This window comes from Antechinus flavipes, chromosome 1, assembly GCF_016432865.1.
Source record: "Antechinus flavipes isolate AdamAnt ecotype Samford, QLD, Australia chromosome 1, AdamAnt_v2, whole genome shotgun sequence".
NCBI classification, from domain to species: Eukaryota; Metazoa; Chordata; class Mammalia; order Dasyuromorphia; family Dasyuridae; genus Antechinus; species Antechinus flavipes.
In genome coordinates this window covers 210,684,876-210,704,867 of record NC_067398.1, presented here as the reverse complement: position 1 = coordinate 210,704,867, position 19,992 = coordinate 210,684,876, and the positions used below count along the sequence as shown (strand labels likewise).

The 19,992-nt window shown below is 36.0% G+C and overlaps 2 protein-coding genes across 2 annotated transcripts; one reads left to right on the top strand and one right to left on the bottom strand.

The window, feature by feature from the left end:
- Positions 1-623: 623 nt before the first annotated feature.
- On the bottom strand, positions 624-13,696 carry TRMO (tRNA methyltransferase O). The gene is made up of 5 exons (XM_051995654.1): positions 13,609-13,696; positions 8,802-8,976; positions 8,124-8,281; positions 3,765-4,385; positions 624-1,851 (listed from the first exon to the last, which is right to left on the bottom strand). The coding sequence occupies exons 1-5, from the start codon at positions 13,694-13,696 to the stop codon at positions 1,595-1,597; spliced, it is 1,299 nt and encodes a 432-aa protein (XP_051851614.1). The 3' UTR covers positions 624-1,594.
- Positions 13,697-13,964: 268 nt separating this feature from the next.
- Positions 13,965-18,148, top strand: LOC127560776 (tigger transposable element-derived protein 1-like). Its single transcript, XM_051995641.1, has 2 exons — positions 13,965-14,061; positions 15,084-18,148. Exon 2 carries the CDS (start codon positions 15,694-15,696, stop codon positions 17,971-17,973), a length of 2,280 nt encoding a protein of 759 aa, XP_051851601.1. The 5' UTR covers positions 13,965-14,061; positions 15,084-15,693; the 3' UTR covers positions 17,974-18,148.
- Positions 18,149-19,992: the final 1,844 nt, after the last annotated feature.

The window sequence follows — 19,992 nt, the reverse complement described above, 5'->3', positions numbered from 1 at the left end:
TCTGAAAATAACAGAAAGTATTAAATTAATTACAAAGGATGTTTTTGGTGAAGTTCATGAGTATCTATACAATGAAAATATTAGGGGATAAAGTTTTGGTGAGAAGTGCAGTGACCTGTCCATAAGAACAGGAAGACAGGGTGAGGGTTGCCAGTTCTATCAAGCCCCTCTAGTCTTGCAAAGTAAAGTTCTAAGATTATTTGGTACTGATATTAGCTGATAGAAGTAGAAAAAAATTGTATTCCTTCAGCATAAGTAGCTAGCAGGCCTGGGAGAGGTCTTAGGAGGTAGTAGCAAGATGGTCAAAAAGAAAAATTTAACCTCAGGGACTCTGTTAGGTTAAACTACAAAAAGTCAAACAGTTCAAAGCACAGACTGAAGGATAAGGACAAAAAGCTGAAAATTCTCACTGCAAAGAATCCTGGAAGCAGTATAGCAGAGGTGCAGCAGATGGCAGCCTCGCAGTGCTCACAACTGTGGTTCAGGAGGCAAGCAGCAATTAACAGCTTCAGAAGCGGTGGAGTATCTCAGCTGGGGCCCCTACCGCAAGGGCATCATTTTCATGAGTGACAAAAAGTTAACTGACCCCTCTTAGATGCAACAATCTGAAACACTTTTGCACATTCTGATATTGACATAATTTTTATAAAATGAACATTTATTAAAATACATGTTTCCATACAACCATTTTGGACATGAGAAACCAAAGCAGTAGGAACTGTAAGATGGGCTTCCTTCATTTGCAATAACCATAAGTAGACTATAAGAAAAATGCACAAGAGTATATTTAATGAACAATATACCAATAGTATGATATTGTACAAATAGTACTATTAGTATCTGACTAGCATATATAACAATGTCCCTTTGGATAACAGTAATGGCTTCCTCCTTCCTGTCCTGATATACAGGACCCTCTCTCCACCTGATAGCTGACAGAAGATAAAAAACAAGGACCAAGGATAAGAAGCCCATGCTGCTATACACCTATAGGAACAGTCTTTTATAAAGCTAACTCCCCTCCCCCCAAAATACTGTTCTCTTTTTTTCTTCCCCAAATTTACTGGCTTTTCTATTCTCACCACCTTAAAAAGCATTGCACATAATGGCTGGCACAATACTAGATGCTTAATAAATGCTTATTAATTAGATAAACAGAGGGCAGTCTCACATATACAAATATTTTAATGTTATCTAAGGATTTTTTTTTAACTAATAATAAAAAGTTTGTTGATATATTAGTAAAAAAAAAAAAAAAAAAGGGGGGTGGAGGGTGGGAGGGAGGGCTATAAGATCAGTACTGAAACTAAGGAAGCCCATGGCAGTACTAGAAGCTGAGAGAAAAATTGTGGAGGGTTTATCCTCCTTCTTCATCCTTACCACTACCATCACTCGTTGCCTGACTCCATTCTGGATTATTCCTGAATCAAGTAAAAAACAAGTTGAGATATGAATGAGAACAAGTACAGGAAGGATTCAGATGAAGAGGAAGAGAATGAAGAAAGAAGGAAAGCCCAAAGGCTTCCTTCATGGAGTCATTCCACAGGATGATCAGTAAGAAGTCTCTAAGATAGGTTTCCCTGTTCTGTATTACTTAAGATGGAGCTGACTGTAATGAACATTGCCAAATTGAATTCTCAACAGTGTCAGTATGTTTGATCCGTAGCACTTCTGCAAACCCATCACCAAACCAGCAAGTAATATGAGCTGTGTCCAATGAAAAGTAGAAAAGACGGTCCTGGCAATGTTTCCTTCGATACACAGACCGGGGATCAGCAGCTAATACAGCAGTAATAGCACACTTTGCCTCTTTCACTGATCGAAAATATTTAAATGAAGTTATATTGACATCTGAAATGAGAAGAACAAATTATATTTTAAAAACTAGGTTGCACTTTGAAATAACATGTAGGTCAAATTTCATTGTAATAAACTTCAATTTTATTATGCTAAATAGCTCTCAAAATAAATGGGCCACCATCTGGGGTTTAGATAGCTTAATCACAGAGATTTTCCACTCAATTCAACAGGCATTTATTACATATGCCAGGCACTATGCTAGGCGCCTCTACAGACTACATCTGTACTGGCTGTTATGCAGTAATTATAGCCTTCTTCTCTGAATCAAAGCATGACATTTTCTTTTCTGACTGTTAAGATGGGAAGTTTTATTTGTTGTTAGCCTCACAATAACAAATATCCTACAACTAATAATAGTTAGCATTTATATAAGCTTTAAGATTTTCAAGGCACTTGAAAATATTATTTCATTTTTGATCCAAGATAATTCTGAAAGACCATGACAAAAAATACTATCAACCTCCAGAAAGAGATTTAACAGAGACTGAGTGTAGAATGAAGAATTTTTCTTTTTTTTTTTATGCTTCTTGCTTTTTCTTATTATTTTCAACATGTCTAATGTGTAAATATGTCTTGTACAAGTTCACATATATAATTGAAATCATACTGCTTGCCTTTTCAATAAAAGGAAGAAGGGCAGGACAGAGAGAGAATCTGGAACTCTAAATTTAAAAAAAAATGAATGCTAAAATAAAGTATCAAAAAATCCAACCCAACAAATATAATTTCATTTTATTCTTACAATCCTGGGAGGTAGGTCTTATTATTATTCCCATGTTATAGATAAGAAAACTAAGGAAGTACAAGTTAAGTGACTTGCTTAGGGTCACACAGCTACTAAAGATTGGAGGATGAATTTTAATTTGTCTTCCTGACTTCAGATTCAGAGACCCATTCTCTCCCCTTAGCAGATGCTATCAAGGAATGATACAGGAAACTCCATCCATTCATTCAATAGGTCCTAATCAGTATAAGCATTCTTGCCAGCAAAATATCTTCTGAAACTGTGTTTCCACCACTGATTAATTGAGTCATCACTCAAGTTTGGTTCTCCACAGGGCAGAATTGTCCAGCTTGTAAAAACTCATCTAATTAATTAGATCAGGAGGTCCAAGCCCATGCTTCCTAGCTCATCCAGCTAGGAATCCACAAAGATACCAGAGCTTACTCAGTCCACCATGAATATACTCACCCATCTCCAGCTTGTCCTCCTATCCTAAAAATAGCCAAAGTGACACCATAGCTACTAGAAAAGAAGTAATAATTCCAATAGCTTCACCTATAATTTCTGTGATCACCTAGTTCCAAGCTATGCATGTTGTATTCTCTGTCCCACCCCCAACTAGAATACAAGTCCCCTAAGGGCAAGGATGGGGTGGGGGGAGGTGACACCATAGCTGTTTGTTTTTATAGCACCAGTGCCCAGTATATATCAAACACTTAATAAAAGCTTAAAGATTGCTTGCATGTAGCTGCTCTGACAATCTCTAAGGACTTAAAACAACAGATATATATAAAATCCTAAACAGGGAAAGCAGCAGTCAGCATTTTAATAAATGTATCTCTTAATACTGTATTATCCAATGCTTGCATATTTTTCCCCAGAAAACCATGTTAACAAAATAGCTAAAATTTAAAAAAAGATTCTGAAAATGTTACCTTTTATCAAATTCCTAACAAAAACACATAATTTTCAAAAGTGAGAAAACAAAATCTGAGGGAACTAATTTTGTCCTAAAGAAAATTCCTGAGGCAGCTATGTGGCACAATGGAGGCAACAAGTCTGGAAGGGCTGGGGGAATTGAGTTTAAATCCAGCCCAGATAATTACTATCAGTGTGACCCTGAGCAAATCATTTAACCCCAAATATCTCAAAAAACAACAACAACAATAAGAAAGGATACCTTTTTCATCTTCTGAATTAAATCGTTCAAGATCCATTTCTGCATGAGGTGTAAATCGGACATCTAAAGTAGTCACAGGAGAATCTTTCACCCAGGATGGAACAAAAGTGGTAGAGGCTGAAATACCCAGGCTGGAAGGGTGACGAGTCCCTGAGCTATTTTCTTTTGTGGCTGCATCTTCTTCCACTATACTTAACCTACTGTCTATACCTTCCTTTGGTGGGTGCAAGTCAATTTGTCCTTCATCTTTATTCTGATTTGTTTTTCTTTCTAAAATACAATCCACTCTAGAGCTCTTGCACTTATTTAATGGCTGTTTCACTTCTGTTGAGTCTTTATCTTTCAAATATTTTTCTTCTTCTGTTTGGTCTTCAGGGTTTTTTCCCTCTGAACTATGGTACTGAGGTCTGAAATCCTCTATTTTTTGCGGTTGCTCATTATTACCCACTTTGTTAACCGAGTGAGAAAAATCTTTCTGTTTTGGTTCCCTTTCTTGTAAATTGAGCTCATCTAAAGGTTCAATCAGATCATGCGGTGAATCATAGTCAGCTATATACGGTTTTATGTCCAGAACAGGTGTACCATTTATCATGTCAATTCCAGAGAGATATATAGCTCCTCCTAATATGTTTAAAAAAAAAGGGGGGTGGGGAGGTGAGGGGAGGAAGAGGGGTAATAGGGAAGAAATCATCTCAAAATTTCCATAACAAATTGTCCATTCAAAATACTACCCACAGTCACATTTTTAAAGACACTAATACCCAAAATAGCTCAAAAAATTAATCAGAAAGTTAGCTACAACAGCAAAAAATTAAGTGCTGATAACTAAACAATGTCTAGCATAGTGCCTGACACAGAATAAGTGCTTAATAAATGGCAGCTAACTGACTGACTTACTGAGGAAAAAGGTACATTTGCAGCTTCCTTGCCACTCACAACCACTCAAAGAGGGAAATCTTCTATTATTAGCATTTAGTAGATAGGAAAATTCCATTCTTTCCTGTCCCCATGAGGACTTTAATTAAAGAGAACCCAAGAATCACAAATGTAAGAAGAATTAATCTGATATTTGACAGATGGCTCTACTTGTTTTTGCCCTATTAATATGAAATAGATATTATGAACTAACCAAACGGGCTTGAGAATCTAATTTAAAGTCTCTTATTGGATATACAAGGGCAGCTTTGGTGGTACAATGATTAAAATGCTGGGCCTAGAGCCAGGAAGACTCATCTTCCTGAGTTCAAATCTAACCTCAAAATACTTGCTAGCTGCGTGACTCTGGACAAGTCACTTAACCCTGCTTGTGTCAATTTCCTCATTTGTAAAATGAGGTAGAGAAAAGCACTCCATCATGTTGGTGAAGAGAACTCCAAATGGAGTCATGATTGAAAACAGCAGAACAACAAAAATTCTTATACTAGCTTCCCAACTAACATGCAGGGATAGGAAGGGCATAAAAAGTATAACAAAGTAAATAGCTGTATTCTTTTGTTAATCAGTAGTGTCCAAGCTTCATGACCCACACTGTCCATGGGTTTTCTTGGCAAAGATACTGAAATGGTTTACCATTTTCTTCTCTAGTACATTATAGCAAACAAAGAGTAAGTGACTTACTTTCCCAGGGTCGCACAACTAGCAAAATCTGAGGCTGAATTTGAATTCAGGTCTTCCTGACTCTAAGTCTAACATTCTATCCACTGAGTCACAGAGCTGCCTCCTAGTTTTATCCTAGAATCACAACATTTTGGATCTGTGATGGAACATAGTCTCTAAACTCATTTTACAAATATCAAACCCAGAGCCCAGAGAGGCTTCTATCCTGCCCAGGTTCACTGATCTGACTAGAAGGGGCACTATGACTAGAATCTACATCTCCCAGTTTTTAATCCCTTGACTCCCATATGCCATCTTCTCTCATTATTACTGCATTTCCTTTATTTAGAGAGCACACAACCTTGCCAAAAATAAAGTAGCTTTGTTATTAAAACATTTAGATATGCTACTTATCCAGAGAAGACTTAGGAAAAGGTGTTAACCAGTGGCAGGTATGAGCCATTCATGGCAGTCACCAATTTGCATTTGAAGTAACTCAAATATCTGCTAAAACCATCCTCCTTGTTCTCAAGAGTTTCAAGGATTGGTTTGCTTAGTCACCAAAGTTGTGGTAACAATCTTTGGTTTTTCAGGACAGCAGAGAGGGATTGGACCTGCAATTCTACTGGTGGAGGGAGCTCCTGGCAGCAAACTCCTCTAGCAATGTCGAGCAACTCTCTGCAACATAAGAGTCTTAGCAAATTACTGTGAGAGCTCAGAGGTCAGAAATTAAGAAACTTGCCCAAGGCCACATAGCAAGTGGGGCAGAGAAGGGACTTGGGTGTAGATAATTTAGTCTAAGGTCAGCTTTCTGCCCACTATGCTACCCTGCCTTTCATGCACTAAAAATAGTGGGAAAATCTTTATCACAGCCAGAAAGAATGACAACAAGCAAGCTACAAGTGCCATATGTTTGACCCAGAAAATTAGATAGGCCAGTTACATTTTAGTATCTTTGTTTTTATAACTAATTTCTGACATCAAAGTTCACAGAGTAATCCGATCTTTGAGAAAGTGTAACTTATCTATTAGCTGTTCATTCCTCTGAGCTCTAAATCAGAAAGCTATTTCCTCAAATTTAATCTTGTAGCTGCCCCAAAAGATGCCTTCACTGAGTGAAGATTTGATTTTATGCTCTCAGATTTTATATAAGTCCAGAATGCAATAAGCATTCAAAGAACATTCTGTATCATTCAAAAAAAAAGAGAGCTGAAGACATCTTTCATTCTAGTACCCAAAGCCTCTTATCTAAGTATCCACATGACAAACTCCTCACAGAAAATACTAAGAAGCCTTTGGTTGACTGTCTGGTGAAGTCTAGGGAGTCCTTCTTAAAATAATGTTATAAATTGCATAGTTTACAAAGAAAACCAATTATATTGAAATGTAGTTCTAAGAATATCTATTTAAAAACAAAGCAAGTTCATGGAAAGTTTAAGAAACCCTGCTTCTATAGAAAATTTTCTCATTTCTTTTATCAAACAATGAGAACTATATAACACATAAACTATAAACCACATAAAATATGTTTACTTTTCTGCCTTAACTACCAGGAGGCTTAGTGGCAAATTCATTGTTCAACTGTACAATCTCAGAAAAATGGCAGATTTAGAAAGAGAAGAAACTTTGGAACCATTCAGTTCTATCCCCTCATTGTACAGATTACAATAGATGAGGCCCAGACAGATTCAGTGACCTGTCAAGGCCACATGTATAGTGACAAAAGTAAGTATGAACCAAGGGCCTTTGACTCTAAAACATTACTTTCTTTCCCACTCAATTCCAGGTATTCAGTATTTGACTCTAAAACCATTACTTTCTTTTCCACTCAATTCCAGGTGTTCAGAACACAGACAGATAGATATAGATATAGATACATATATATACTGCTCTTCTCCTTTGAGACATTTTTCAGCTTTTACCTTTAACTATGTTTCCTATGTATTTTAACCTTCAAAGTTTCTCAAACTGTTGAGAAAGCAAAAATGGGGAATAAATATTATCAAATAAAAATGGCCTCCAATAGTATATGTACAGAAAACCTTATAACAATAAATTCAAAAAAGTTATTACTTCACACATGATCAACTCCTACAGAAAATGACATGTGTTCTGGAGAGAGAAAACAAGAGAACCCAAGCAATAAAATTAAGGAAAAGATTACTCAATTTTTCCCAATATAATAGTCTTAAAAACAAAGTGGGTGATATCTTATACTTCTATGGTATCTTAGAGTTTAAAAAATGTTGTCCTTGCAACTTCCTAGTGAGATAAAAAAAAAAAAAATGAGTATCATGAGCCTTATTTTAAGGATCTGAAGACGAAAGTTGAGAGATTAAATGATTTGTACAACGTGGCCATTTTGTTAGCTTTTCAAATCTGCTTGAATTGCTTTTACAGATCTTAAGTTTGCAAGGTTTTTGTGGGGAGGCTAATAATGTGTGCTTTTTAGTGACATAGCTAGTTGTCAGAGTCAAATCCAAGTTTATACTGCCTCCAAGTCCTGAGCTTGTTTCATCACAGCTATGCCAGTCACTAAGAAGGATGAATACAATACAGTTTTGTCTTTGAAGCTAACCATAGAAGACTGACATAATTATCTGCAAATTAAAGGAATGTTTTAATTATGCAAATAAAACAATGGTTGCCCTTTTTATTGTTTAATTGTCCCTAAAATTATGCTTATTGAGGAGTTAACTGGATATTGTCTTGATATCCTTCTTTCTACTGGGATCAGAAATGTAAAAAGGAAATAAACGTCACCTTCTATTTTGTCCAGCTTGGCAAGAGTAAGTCCTATTGCATTAGGGCGATGGGGACTCCTCGTAGAGAAGATTCCAGTCTTTGTACCATTCAACCGAGGAGGCTGCACTTTTGCCTTACTACTCAAATGACCATTTTTATGAAAAACAAACAAAACCCTGCCAGAAAATACCAGAATCACTTAGTGTGTGGGGGGGGAAAGGTTATTTTTTTTTTAACATAAAAGAAACACACAAATTACCCCCTCCCAAAAATTGATTTCATTGAGTGTAAAATTTAACACAGACTTTATCCTTCATTTTGGGGGTTAGAAGGAAGCACTGAAAAATGACAAAGGTATAAAAATGTGACTAAAAGCATTTTCTTTTTAAAAAGAAAGTAGATTTAAACTTTTAGAAGGAAAAGAATTTGTTTTATTTACAGTTTTCACCAATACTCATTTAGATAATTAATAGATTCAGGCTATTGGAAAGCAGGGGAGTAGATAGAGATGTCTCAGTCCAAAAATAGACATAAATATTAGTGTAATTTCTCTTGGAAGAGATGTGATCTTAAAATAGACTATACTTAGTTAAAAATCAATGTATTTTCCAAAGTAACCAATTTTTCTAAAGTACTTATTTATTCCCTAGCAGATTCTAGACATAAAAATCTATTACCAATAATTAAACAACTTACCAAACATGTGAAAACTGCTCTAAGCCCATTACGGAATGTTCAGGATTGTTAAAGACACTTTTTCTTATCCTCAAACAAGCACGTGATAAATTGCAAATGGTTGGTTGCCTTGGTGTCCCATTCTTCGCTGAGAAACATGACTCTATGTAACCAATTGGTTCAGTTAAAATGTTACCTAAAAATAAAACAACAAAAACAATTTTCTAATTGGGTGAGGAATGTGGTTACAATGGCAGACTCGGAGTCATGAAGATTTGAATTCAAATAGACATTTATTAGCTGGTGATCCTAAACAAGTCCCTTAACTGCCCTCACCATCAGATTCTTCTTCAGTACAATGGGGAAAATACAAGTACCTATCTTGAAGAGTTGTGGTTAAGTATGAAATAACATGAAAGTGTTTTACAAAACCTTAAAGTGAAACATATATACTAACTAGTACAATCTTCAATAATAAACAATTAAAGAATCATAAAAGCAATCCATACTTTTTTTTTCTTGAGTTTTTTGGTTGTAGCCAACTTTATTGCTCTAATCATCTAAATGATATTAAGAATGTAAATCTAGAACTAGAAAGAATATAAGAAATTATCTTCCAGTCTCTTCATTTTATAGATGAAAAAGATGAGGCTCAGGAAAGTTATGTTTTTATTCAGTTTCACATACCAAGTTGCTAAGGAAATGGGGAATGGTCTAACTATCATCCAATGTCCCTCCACTAATGCTTACTGCCAGCCTTATTAATACAGCCTTCATATAAGGTCACATAAGCATCAAAATGCTTGTCACTTCAAGGCCAAGTTTTCACATAATCTCAGCAATGAAAAGTTGAATGTAATATCCAGAATATTATGTATTATATCCAGAATGTAATATCCAGATCAATATCCATTGATCTTTCATTTATATCTTTGCCATCTTTACATGATCTAAAACAAAAAAAAAGGAAAAATCCAAATAGTCTAAAAGATCATCTCTGACACAAAGACCAAGGGACATTTTGTAGGACATCGACACTAAAATCACCCCAGTAACATAACATTTTAGAGAACCAAAGAGCCAAAAGGAGTCTTAGAGATGGTTTAGTCCAGTAGTTCCCATGAGATGACCAAGGGTTTTACACTAAAATTCTTAATAATGCCTAAAGCAGTAAATAATCGGTTTGTTGCAAGTATGTTTTCCTCTATAAAAACAAGTATGTACATGCTTGAATAACATTTTATAATCATATAAAATAGGAGTTTGGGGAGGCAAAAGTTATCATTTTAGTTACTATAAGTTTATTGTTGTTCAGTTGTTTCATGCCCCCATTTGAGGTTTTCTTGCAAAGACAATGGAGAAGTTTGCCATTTACTTATCCAGCTCATTTTACAGAGAGGAAATTGAGGCAAACAGGGTTAAGTAATTTGCCCAGGACTACAAAGCTAGTAAGTGTCTGAGGCCACATCTGAACTCAGATATTGGCCTAATTTTAGGCCAGATTCTCTTATCTAGTGAGCCACCTGAAAAAATCTAAAAGAAAATTATAAGCATTATATTAAAGTATGATGGAGATTCTCAACATACTTTTTTGTTGTTAAAAGGATTCAAGGAACAAAAAATAATGGTAGGAACCACTATTTAGTCCTATACCTTCATTTAAAAGATGAAGAAACTGAGGCTTAGAAAGATTAAGTTTAAATAAGTGGCCAAATATACTCATCATTTTCTAACAAGTCTTGATCATCTTCTCCCTTATCCCCCAAACCAGGAATATTCTTCCCAATCTTCTCTTTTCAGCTTCTTTTTATGTATTTTCTTTTCCCATAATATTGTAACTTGAGAAAAAGGATTATTTTGCCTTTTTTGTAGCCCCAAAGCTTAACACAATGTCTGGTACTTTGAACAGGTACTTAATAAGTATTTATTGACTAAATATACGATCTAAGTGACTTTCCCATAGTTTCAAAGTTAGGACAAGGAACAAAGGTGTATTAAGGCTCACTTCAATGCTCTTGTGGCCATACATAATTTTTCCTACATAGGTTGACATTAATCTATTCATTTTTCTAAGGCCTTCTGGAATCTGTTTGTGTTTTATACAGACAACCTCTTGGGATAAATAAATCCCAAGTTTACAAATGCATAACACAAAAATATCCCCAATCAAAATCATATTATAAAAGAAGTTCCATTCACATTTATTCATGTTTTGCTTCCGTTCCTGTGCCTAAAGTTCTAGATTAACATGGCACTTATGAGTTAGATGACTCAGTGGAGTTATGAGTCTGAAAACAGGAAAACCTAAGTTCAAATACTGCCTCAGACACTTTACAACATACAAATTATTTTATCTTTCTCACAACTTAACCTCAGTTTCCTTATCTGTTAAATGGGTTGTTCTGTGACTCAAATGAATTAACATGTAAAGGGTTTTGAAAACCATAAGTATTATCTATATAGCATATATATGTTATATGCATACCATACATTTTATCTGTTATTACTTGTGGAAAACACAGTGCTAAGAATAGGGGATGACAAGAAAAGTAAAAACTCTCAGCTTGCTCAGAGTGGGAAATGAACTTCTTCTGTGAAACTGTTAAGGACCTTATAAGTCTTCTCATCTACTTCATCATTCATTTTATAAATTAGGAAATGGGCCCAGAGAGATTAAATTATTTACCCAAGATCATGTAACATATTGGCAATCCTGGGACTTGAACCTTGTCTGTAAGCCTAGAACAGTTCAGTGCTCTTTACTTCATACCAGGAAAACTGGGTGTGGCTATCATCAAGGCCCATGGCATAGGATACTTACTAGCAGTATAACTCTGGGTTAAGTCACTCACTTGTTACCTCAGTTCCCACATCTGTAAAATGGGGATAATAGCATCTACCTTCCAGGATTGTTGTAAGAATAAATAAAATATTTTGTAAAGTGCTTTGCAACCCTTAAAGTTCTACATAAATTTTCCTGGCTGTTGTTCAGTTGTATTCAATTCTTTCTTACTCCACTGAGGATTTTCTTGTGAAAAATACTAAAATGATTTGCCATTTCCTTCTGGAGCTCATTTTACCAAGGAGGAATCTGAAGCAAATAGGGTCAAGAAACGCACCCAGGGTCTATATCCCAAAGAAATCATAAAGGAGGGAAAAGATCCCACATGTGCAAAACTGTAGCAGGGTTGAGTTTGGGTTTTTCTTTTTGTTTTTGTGATGGCAAAAAAATGAAAAATGAGTAGATGTCCATCAATTGGGAAAAGGCTGAATAAGTTATGGCATATTATTGTTCTATAAAATGGAATGGAATATTATTGTTCTATAAAAAGTGATCAACAAGCTGATTTTAGAATGGTTTTACATGATTTACACGTATAAAAGATTTACACAAACTGATAATGAGCAAAACAAACAGAATCCGAAATATATTGTACACAGTAACAGCAAGAATGTGCTGTTATCCCCTATGATAAATTTTTTTCTTCTCCGTGGTTCAGTGATCTAAGGCAATCCCAATAAACTTTGGATAGAAAATGCCATATGCATCCTGAAAGAGAATTATGATGATTGAATGTAAATCAATATATGCTATGTTCACTTCTTTTTTCTTTTTCTTCTGTTTTCTTTTTCTCTTGTGGTTTTTCCTTTTGTTCTGATTTTTCTCTCTCAACATGATTCATAAAGAAATGTTTTTTTTTTTAAGTATATATATAAGCAAAAATTAGTTAATTTAAAAAAAAAAAATAAAGAAACTAGCCCTGGGTCACAGAGTTAAGTATCTGTAGCCATATTTGAATTCAGGTTAAACGTTCGATTTCTTGGTCAATTGTTGATTGACTAAGTTGTTGATCACCTAAAATGTACGCGCACGCGCATACGTACACAAACACACAAACACACACACACACACACACACACACACACACACACACACCCTTCTATGACCTTCCACCCAATTCTGATTCCTTCCATTTTCTTGATTATTATTGTTTGCTATTATTTCGAATGTGCTTCCTTCCATCGCTAAATCCTGGGGGGTTGGGGCAGAGGAAGAAGAGGGGAGAAGGGGAAAGGTTGGGAGAAGATGTGGAGTGAAGAAAACCCAAGTTCAAATCTGTTTCAGCTACTTACTACCTGGGCAAATTACTTAAGATTTCTGTGCCTGAGTTTTCTCATCCCTAAAACGTGAATTATGATAGCATTTTCACGAGGTTATTGTGAAGTTCGAATGAGATAATATATTAGTGCTATATGATGAGTTTGAGGGTCAAATGGAGTTTACATTTTTTAATAGATAAATGTGCTAGCTATAAGGGCATTGTCTAGAATGTAGCTGAGGATACTGGTGCAAATTAACCAACTCCAATCATGGGGGGAGGGGAGGAGTAGTAGGAAAGAGAAGAACTAAAAAAGACTAAAATGAAGAAAAGCTATTTTGGGATGATTTTCCTTCAGATCCATTCTACCCACTCTTATGGCCACCCAAAATAGTTTCTAAAGTCCACAAGCTTCGCGGGAGAAGTGATTAACATTCTACTTCACTAATCACTCATTCTAGTCTAATTCATTATTTATTCATCACAACAAACAGCTGCCACTACAACAGTAAGGACACAAGGCCGGGAAGGAGCGTGGGGGAGGAAGAAGAGGGCGGGAAACGTTTTACAAAAGAAAATCACAAAAGTAAAGAGCAGGAGCCCAGAAAAGAATTTACTATCTGGGGCAACACTTGACAGGGAGAAAAGCCTGCTCATGTGACCTCTCTTCACGTGACCAACCAGCACGTGACCTTCCACCAATTAAGAAACGCGAGCCTTTAAGTTACCTGTTTCTAAAGCCGGTTTCACGCACCCACAAGGGGTCGAAGCGAGCGGGCTCCTAGGCTCTTCCGAATGCTGCATAGTGTCAGTCATCTCGGCCTGCGCTATAGAGTAAAATAACAACAACGATGTTGATGAGAACAATAACCACACCTGGTGTGGGTCCCTCGCAGCTAACCGAGCCGACAATCCCTGACCCCAGTGGCGCACAGCATTGGCTGAGGTCCCGCGCCTGCGCAGACAACGTGGGGGAAAGGGGAGGGAGAGGGCCCCTAGGGCCGAGCGCGCATGCGCGCGGCCTGTCCAAGGGCTCAGGATCCGCTGCTCCTCTTCTGTTGGCGTCGCCTCCTTCGGTCGCTAAGGCTGCCTCCGCCCTCCAGCATCCGCCGCCCTCAGAGGACAGGTTCTCCAGCGGACAGCCCGGAAGATCGGTTGGGGCTTGCACGCACTAGTCCCAGGTATCGTTGCGGGGAGCGGCTCTCCGGCCCGGGGCGCACACACCTGCGATCTGTGTCAGCTTGTCTGGCTGGGCCTGGGCTAGAAGGTCCCCCGGGGGAAAGTGTCGCGGAGCGTGGAGCCGCCCCGCCGCGAGCCGGGCGCCGACCGGGAGGGATTGGAGGCGGGGTTTCCTGCCCACCCAGACCCCGGGACGGTTTGGCTGCTGACGTTAGACACTGACCCAGAGTTTGGGGACACACGGTGTGTAGTGGCAAATTAAATGCTATCTTCGTAGACTTTATGTCATATATTCAAAAACTAAGAGACCGGAGTCTCTTTAAAAACCACCCACCACCCACATCTAGTGCAGTGATACATGAGCACGTTTAATAAAAAAACAAACAAAACTATGCCAGATACTGCTAGACCTCGGAAAGACAAGTACAAAGAATGAAGACAACCCCTGCTGGGTGTCCCAAAAATCCTGGTGCAGGTTTTAAGCATTAACTTGGGAATAATAATGATAGTAAACATTTATATGGCGCCTATTGTATGCCAGACACTTCATTCGGTCTTCAGAACCACCCTGGAAGGTAAGTGCAGTTATTATCCCCATTTTAATGGGGATGAAGAACCCGAGGCAAACAGATTAATTGATTTTCCCAAGGTCACATAGCTTATAAATATCTGAGGCTATAATATAATAACAGCTAACATTTATATAGTATTTATTGAGTGCAAGGCATTTATGTTACTAGTTCATTTTAGCCTTACAACAATCCCAGGAAGTAGATGCAATTAATATCCCCATTTTGCAGACGGGAGTCTGTTCAAACAGGTTAAATAACTTGCCATGACTCTTTTAATTGAAATTATGTGAAGGCTGGATTTGAACTTAGTTGTCTTGACTGCACATCCAGTGCATCTATCCATTTTGCCACTACTAACTTAGGGAGAAAAAAATATCGGAAAGTTTAATTATACATCTTTTGTAGTTATTTAATTTTGAATAGTAAATTTTTAATTTTAATTTTTTTTTCAGTCACTTCAATCGAAAATAGCAAATATCGAAGAAAGTCAACTGCTTTCTCTGGTTGGCTGAACTCATCTACAACAGCAGTAAGAAGAAAATTAACTTACTTTTATAAGGAGACTTCCCACAGAAATTTAATTAGCAGCTAGATGGAAAAAAAATCAAAGGAAACTGGCTCATTTCAATATAAATATAGATTTGGGAGACTCCAAGCAAGCAAAGAAACTGACTGAAATTGAGACAACAGCATTTGTATGTGAAGCATAAGAGAGTGGTCATGTAGAATTTTAATAAGAAACATTGATATACATAACCTTTCAGATGTCACTTTTTTATGTTTGTAGCAAATATACTTCTTAAGCTATTACATCTACGTCATGATTAATGCAGGTTCAAATAATTTACAATTCAGTTTACAAACAGTTACAATTTATAAAATGAGAGCAATTGAATTTAATGTGAGCCAAAAAATTAGTTAATTCAATGTATGTTAGTCAAAGGTTTTAACTTGCAGATATGTCATTCTGCTCTTGCCTATCATAGTTTACTGATGTAATTTGTTGCTGTGACCATTTTACCCACAGTTGCATTAATTTTTTTTTAAAAAGCCCATAACAAAATGGACAAAAGGAAGAAGACTTCAGATGAAAACACTGCCAGTGTGAAAAAAAAAAGGCTTGTTATTACATTAGAACAAAAATGTGATGTAATTGAGCGGCATGAACGTGGTCATAGTAACTCCAAAATAGGGCGAGATGTAGGAATGCCTGAATCTACAGTACGAAATATTATAAAACATGCAGGTGAAATTAAAAAAAAAGGTAAAGTTGCATCCACTTTTTGTGGTTTGCAAACAACTACTAGGAATAGAAGTGTTACAATGATAGAAATGGAACGCCTTTTAGCTGTGTGGATTGATGATTGTAATAAGAAATGCATTCCTCTTAGCCGAGCCGCCATTCAGACAAAAGCCTCAAGTTTATTTAAAGCAGTAAAAGAAAATGGCAATGAAGTAGATAGTGAGGAAACTTTTTCTGCCAGTGGTGGTTGGTTTGATCGCTTTAAAAATCGAGTTCATTTGCATCATGTTAAAATTACTGGAGAGATTGCCAATGCAGATGAGAACATGGCAGCCAACTATCCTGATGTTTTAAAAAAAATAATTGGAGAAGGTGGATACACTGATCAACCAATTTTTAATGTGGGTGGAACGGGCTTATTCTGGAAAAAGATTCCTTTCAGAACTTATATTTTTAAGAAAGAAAAAACTCAACCTGGATTTAAAGTGTCCAATGATCACCTTACAATTTTTGAGCAAAGTGAATGTGAAAATAGTAACTCTAAAATAGAACAAAATGTAGGAATACCTGAATCTACAGTACAGAATATTATAAAACATACAAGTGAAATACAAGGAAAAGACAATGTTGCACCAGCTTTTTGTGGTTTACAGACAACTACAAGAAATAGAAACGTTACAGTAGAAATGGAGCGTCCTTTAGCTGTATGGATTAAAGATTGCAATGATAAAAACATTCCCCATAGCAAAACAACTATTCAGACAGATGCTCCAAGTTTATTTAAGGTAGAGAACGAAAATGGAGATGAAATAGATAGTGAAGAAATCTTTACTGCAAACCAAGATGGCTTTGATCCCTTTAAAAATCAAGATCATTTACATGTTGTTAAAATTACTGAAAAGGCAGCTACTACAGATGAGAATATGGCAATTAAATTTCCTGATGTTTTAATGAAAATAATTAAAGAAGGTGGATACACTGATCAACAAATCTTCAATGTGGATGAAACAGGTTTATTCTGGAAAAGGATGCCATCCAGAACTCACATTTCTAAGAAAGAAAACACTCAACCTGGATTTAAAATGTCTAGGGATCGTCTAACACTTTTATTAGGAGGTAATGCAGAAGGAGATTTTAAATTAAAACCAATGCTTGTTTATTGGTCTCGTAATCCTCATGCTCTCAGAGGCTACAACCAACATTCACTTCCAGTTCTTTGGAGGTCAAATAAGAAAGCATGGGTAACTAAAGCTGTTTTTGAAGACTGGTTTTCAAGTTATTTTAGTCCAGCAGTTGAAAAATATTGCAAGGATAGCAACATTGCTTTTAAAGCATTATTGATTTTAGATAATGCCCCAGGTCATCCAACTACACTTGGTTCCTTGTGTGAGAATATAAAAGTAATTTTTTTGCCTCCAAACACAACATCTTTATTGCAACCCATGAACCAAGGAACCATTGCAACATTTAAAGCCTACTACCTAAGAAAAATTTTTGAACAAGCAGTTGCTAAAACTACAGGTGATGATGCAATGTCTTTAATTGACTTCTGGGAAAATTACAACATCAGAAATGCAATTGAAAATATTCATTATGCTTGGCAACAAATAACTACACACAACATGCGTGAAGCATGGAAGTGCATTTTGCCGCATTGTACAAATAATAATTTTGAAAGTTTTTCTTCTCAAAAGCAGGCTATTATAGGAGAAATAATAAACATAGGAAGAAAGCTTGGTTTTGATGAACTAGAAAATGACGATATCCTAGAATTGTTAGAATCACACTCGGAAGAATTGACTGCTGATGATTTTCTTCATTTAGATCGACGACAGGTGTTTGAAGATGTTGACGATGATTCTGAAAAAGCAGATGATATCCATATGAAAGAGTTCACTCTCAAAGAATTTGAAGATATCTTTCAAGCTTTAGAAGTTGTGAAGCAAAAAATTATGGATGCTGACCCTGATGTTGATCGAAAAATGCAAATTCACCAAGATGTGGATAAAGCTCTTTGCACCTACCAGCATATGTATGAAGATTTAAAGAAAGAGAAGACAATTCAGTCTACACTGCTAAAATATTTTAAACAAGAATAACAATGTTTTCATCATAACAGTGTAGGCTTATCTTTAGGTAAGATATTCAGTAATTTAATTTTTTATTTTCTTAATTTTGCTTTCTATAGCTATTTGTAATAAAATTGAATCAAAAGTACATTTTTCTTATCCTTTGTTATATTATGTTAATAAACAGTAAAAAAAGAAAGACTTATTTTAAATATTTTCCTTGCATATTTGTATCTGGCTGGAACTAATAACTGTATTTTTCATATAACTTCAAATTATTCAGCTTCAAATAATGCAACCATTTCATAGGATTCGTTATTCATGCTAACTGGGATCTAGTTGTGAAGCTTAAAACTGTGCAGTTTCCATCCCCCGTTTCTTCAGCCATCAATCCATCCCCTTATTAATAAGGAATTACCTAAAAGAAGTGAATACAAACACCAACTCAATATAAAAATTTATGCAGCATTCAGGACTCATTGTTTTATCACCTCTGCAAAGAAGCAAAAAATGCCTTTTTTCAACCCCTTTCCAGAAGCAGTCTTCTTGGTCATTATAATTATTTAATGTTCAAAAGGGAAACAAAGTAAGATTCTGAAAAATCTTTTAACTATGCCAAGGAATAGTTTAAGGGAGAAAAAAAGATAAACTAGAGGTAACATTCAAAGAGTTTACACTCTGGTAGAACACAATGTCTTTTTCAGACTTTATGTCATGGTCAGAGAACTTGAATTATTCCTGGTGTTGATATACTGTTGATACTGACTTCAGTCAGGTTACTTGTCCTTGTTGGCATTTCCTCATCTATAAAATAAGGAAATTGGACTAGATGACTTCTGAGCTTTAGAGTTCTTCTAGCCTAAATATGTATTCTTACTTGGATTATGAAATGTCCAGACTAGCTTTCTGGAGAATCTCTGGACAAGCCTTGGTCTTAGGGAGAGAAGTGATGAAGGCAAGAGAACCACTATGGTGATGGTTTGTCTGTATCTGAGTCTCTTCAGTCTGAGATCGAGATCGAGCACACACACTCATCTCCAGTCCTCTCAGCCCTTAAATACCTTAGTACGATTACATCACTACAGCACACTGAGCATGTTACATCACCATGTCACACTAAGTATATGCCAACTAGAGTGATTACATCATTACATCACACTAAATATATGTGAACGAGGGAATCATTATCTCATCAATCATACTGAGTAAACATCCTGCCATAAGTATCCTTGCTTCTAGTATACTTTTCCTGGAGTTCCTCACTATCTTCTGTCTTCTGCAGGATTATACAAAATTCCTTTTGATTTAACTGAAGCATATGTAACCTTTATTTTACAGAGAAAACTGAAGGATAGAAATCAAATAGTAAATAATTGAAATAGTCCTGGATCTTCCAGCTAAAAGTCTAGTGTGCTTTCTACAATCCACTATTTAAATGAGATAGCAATTGATGCATTAATGTTTTATGAAAAAAGTAAATGTATTTTTGGCAATACTTGTTGATTACTTGTTATGTGTTAGAAATATAAAAAAGACATGGTTTCTATATGAAGCAGTGTGAAACATCTTACACATATTAACACAGAGAAAATATTAAGTAGAATGTGAAATTCTAAAAAGAAAAGATCACTTTAACTCTAGATAAGGCTTCCTGGACCATAGCATTTAAATTGAGCCTTGGAAGAAAGATAAGAATTAAAATGGGACAGAGGTGGAGGAATAGTGTAAATGCCAAGGCAGAAAAGTAAGTTAAGGGAAGAGCCAAAAATTCTATTTGACTTAAAGCTCATTAAGATAAGTAGTTTGAGATGTGACATAGGTAAAAATGATAAACTGAGCCCAAAGTATGAAGATTCTTGAATTCTGGATTGTAGAATTTCAACATTATTTGATATGTGGAAGAAAGTGATTAACAATTTCCAAGTGGAGATGTATGGGAGGAGGGGAGAAGTAAACAATAATCTGAATTAGATTGACAACAATGGTAATAGAGACAAATTAATCAAAAGATTACTAGGTACTATCTGCTGGGTTAATTATTGGTGATAG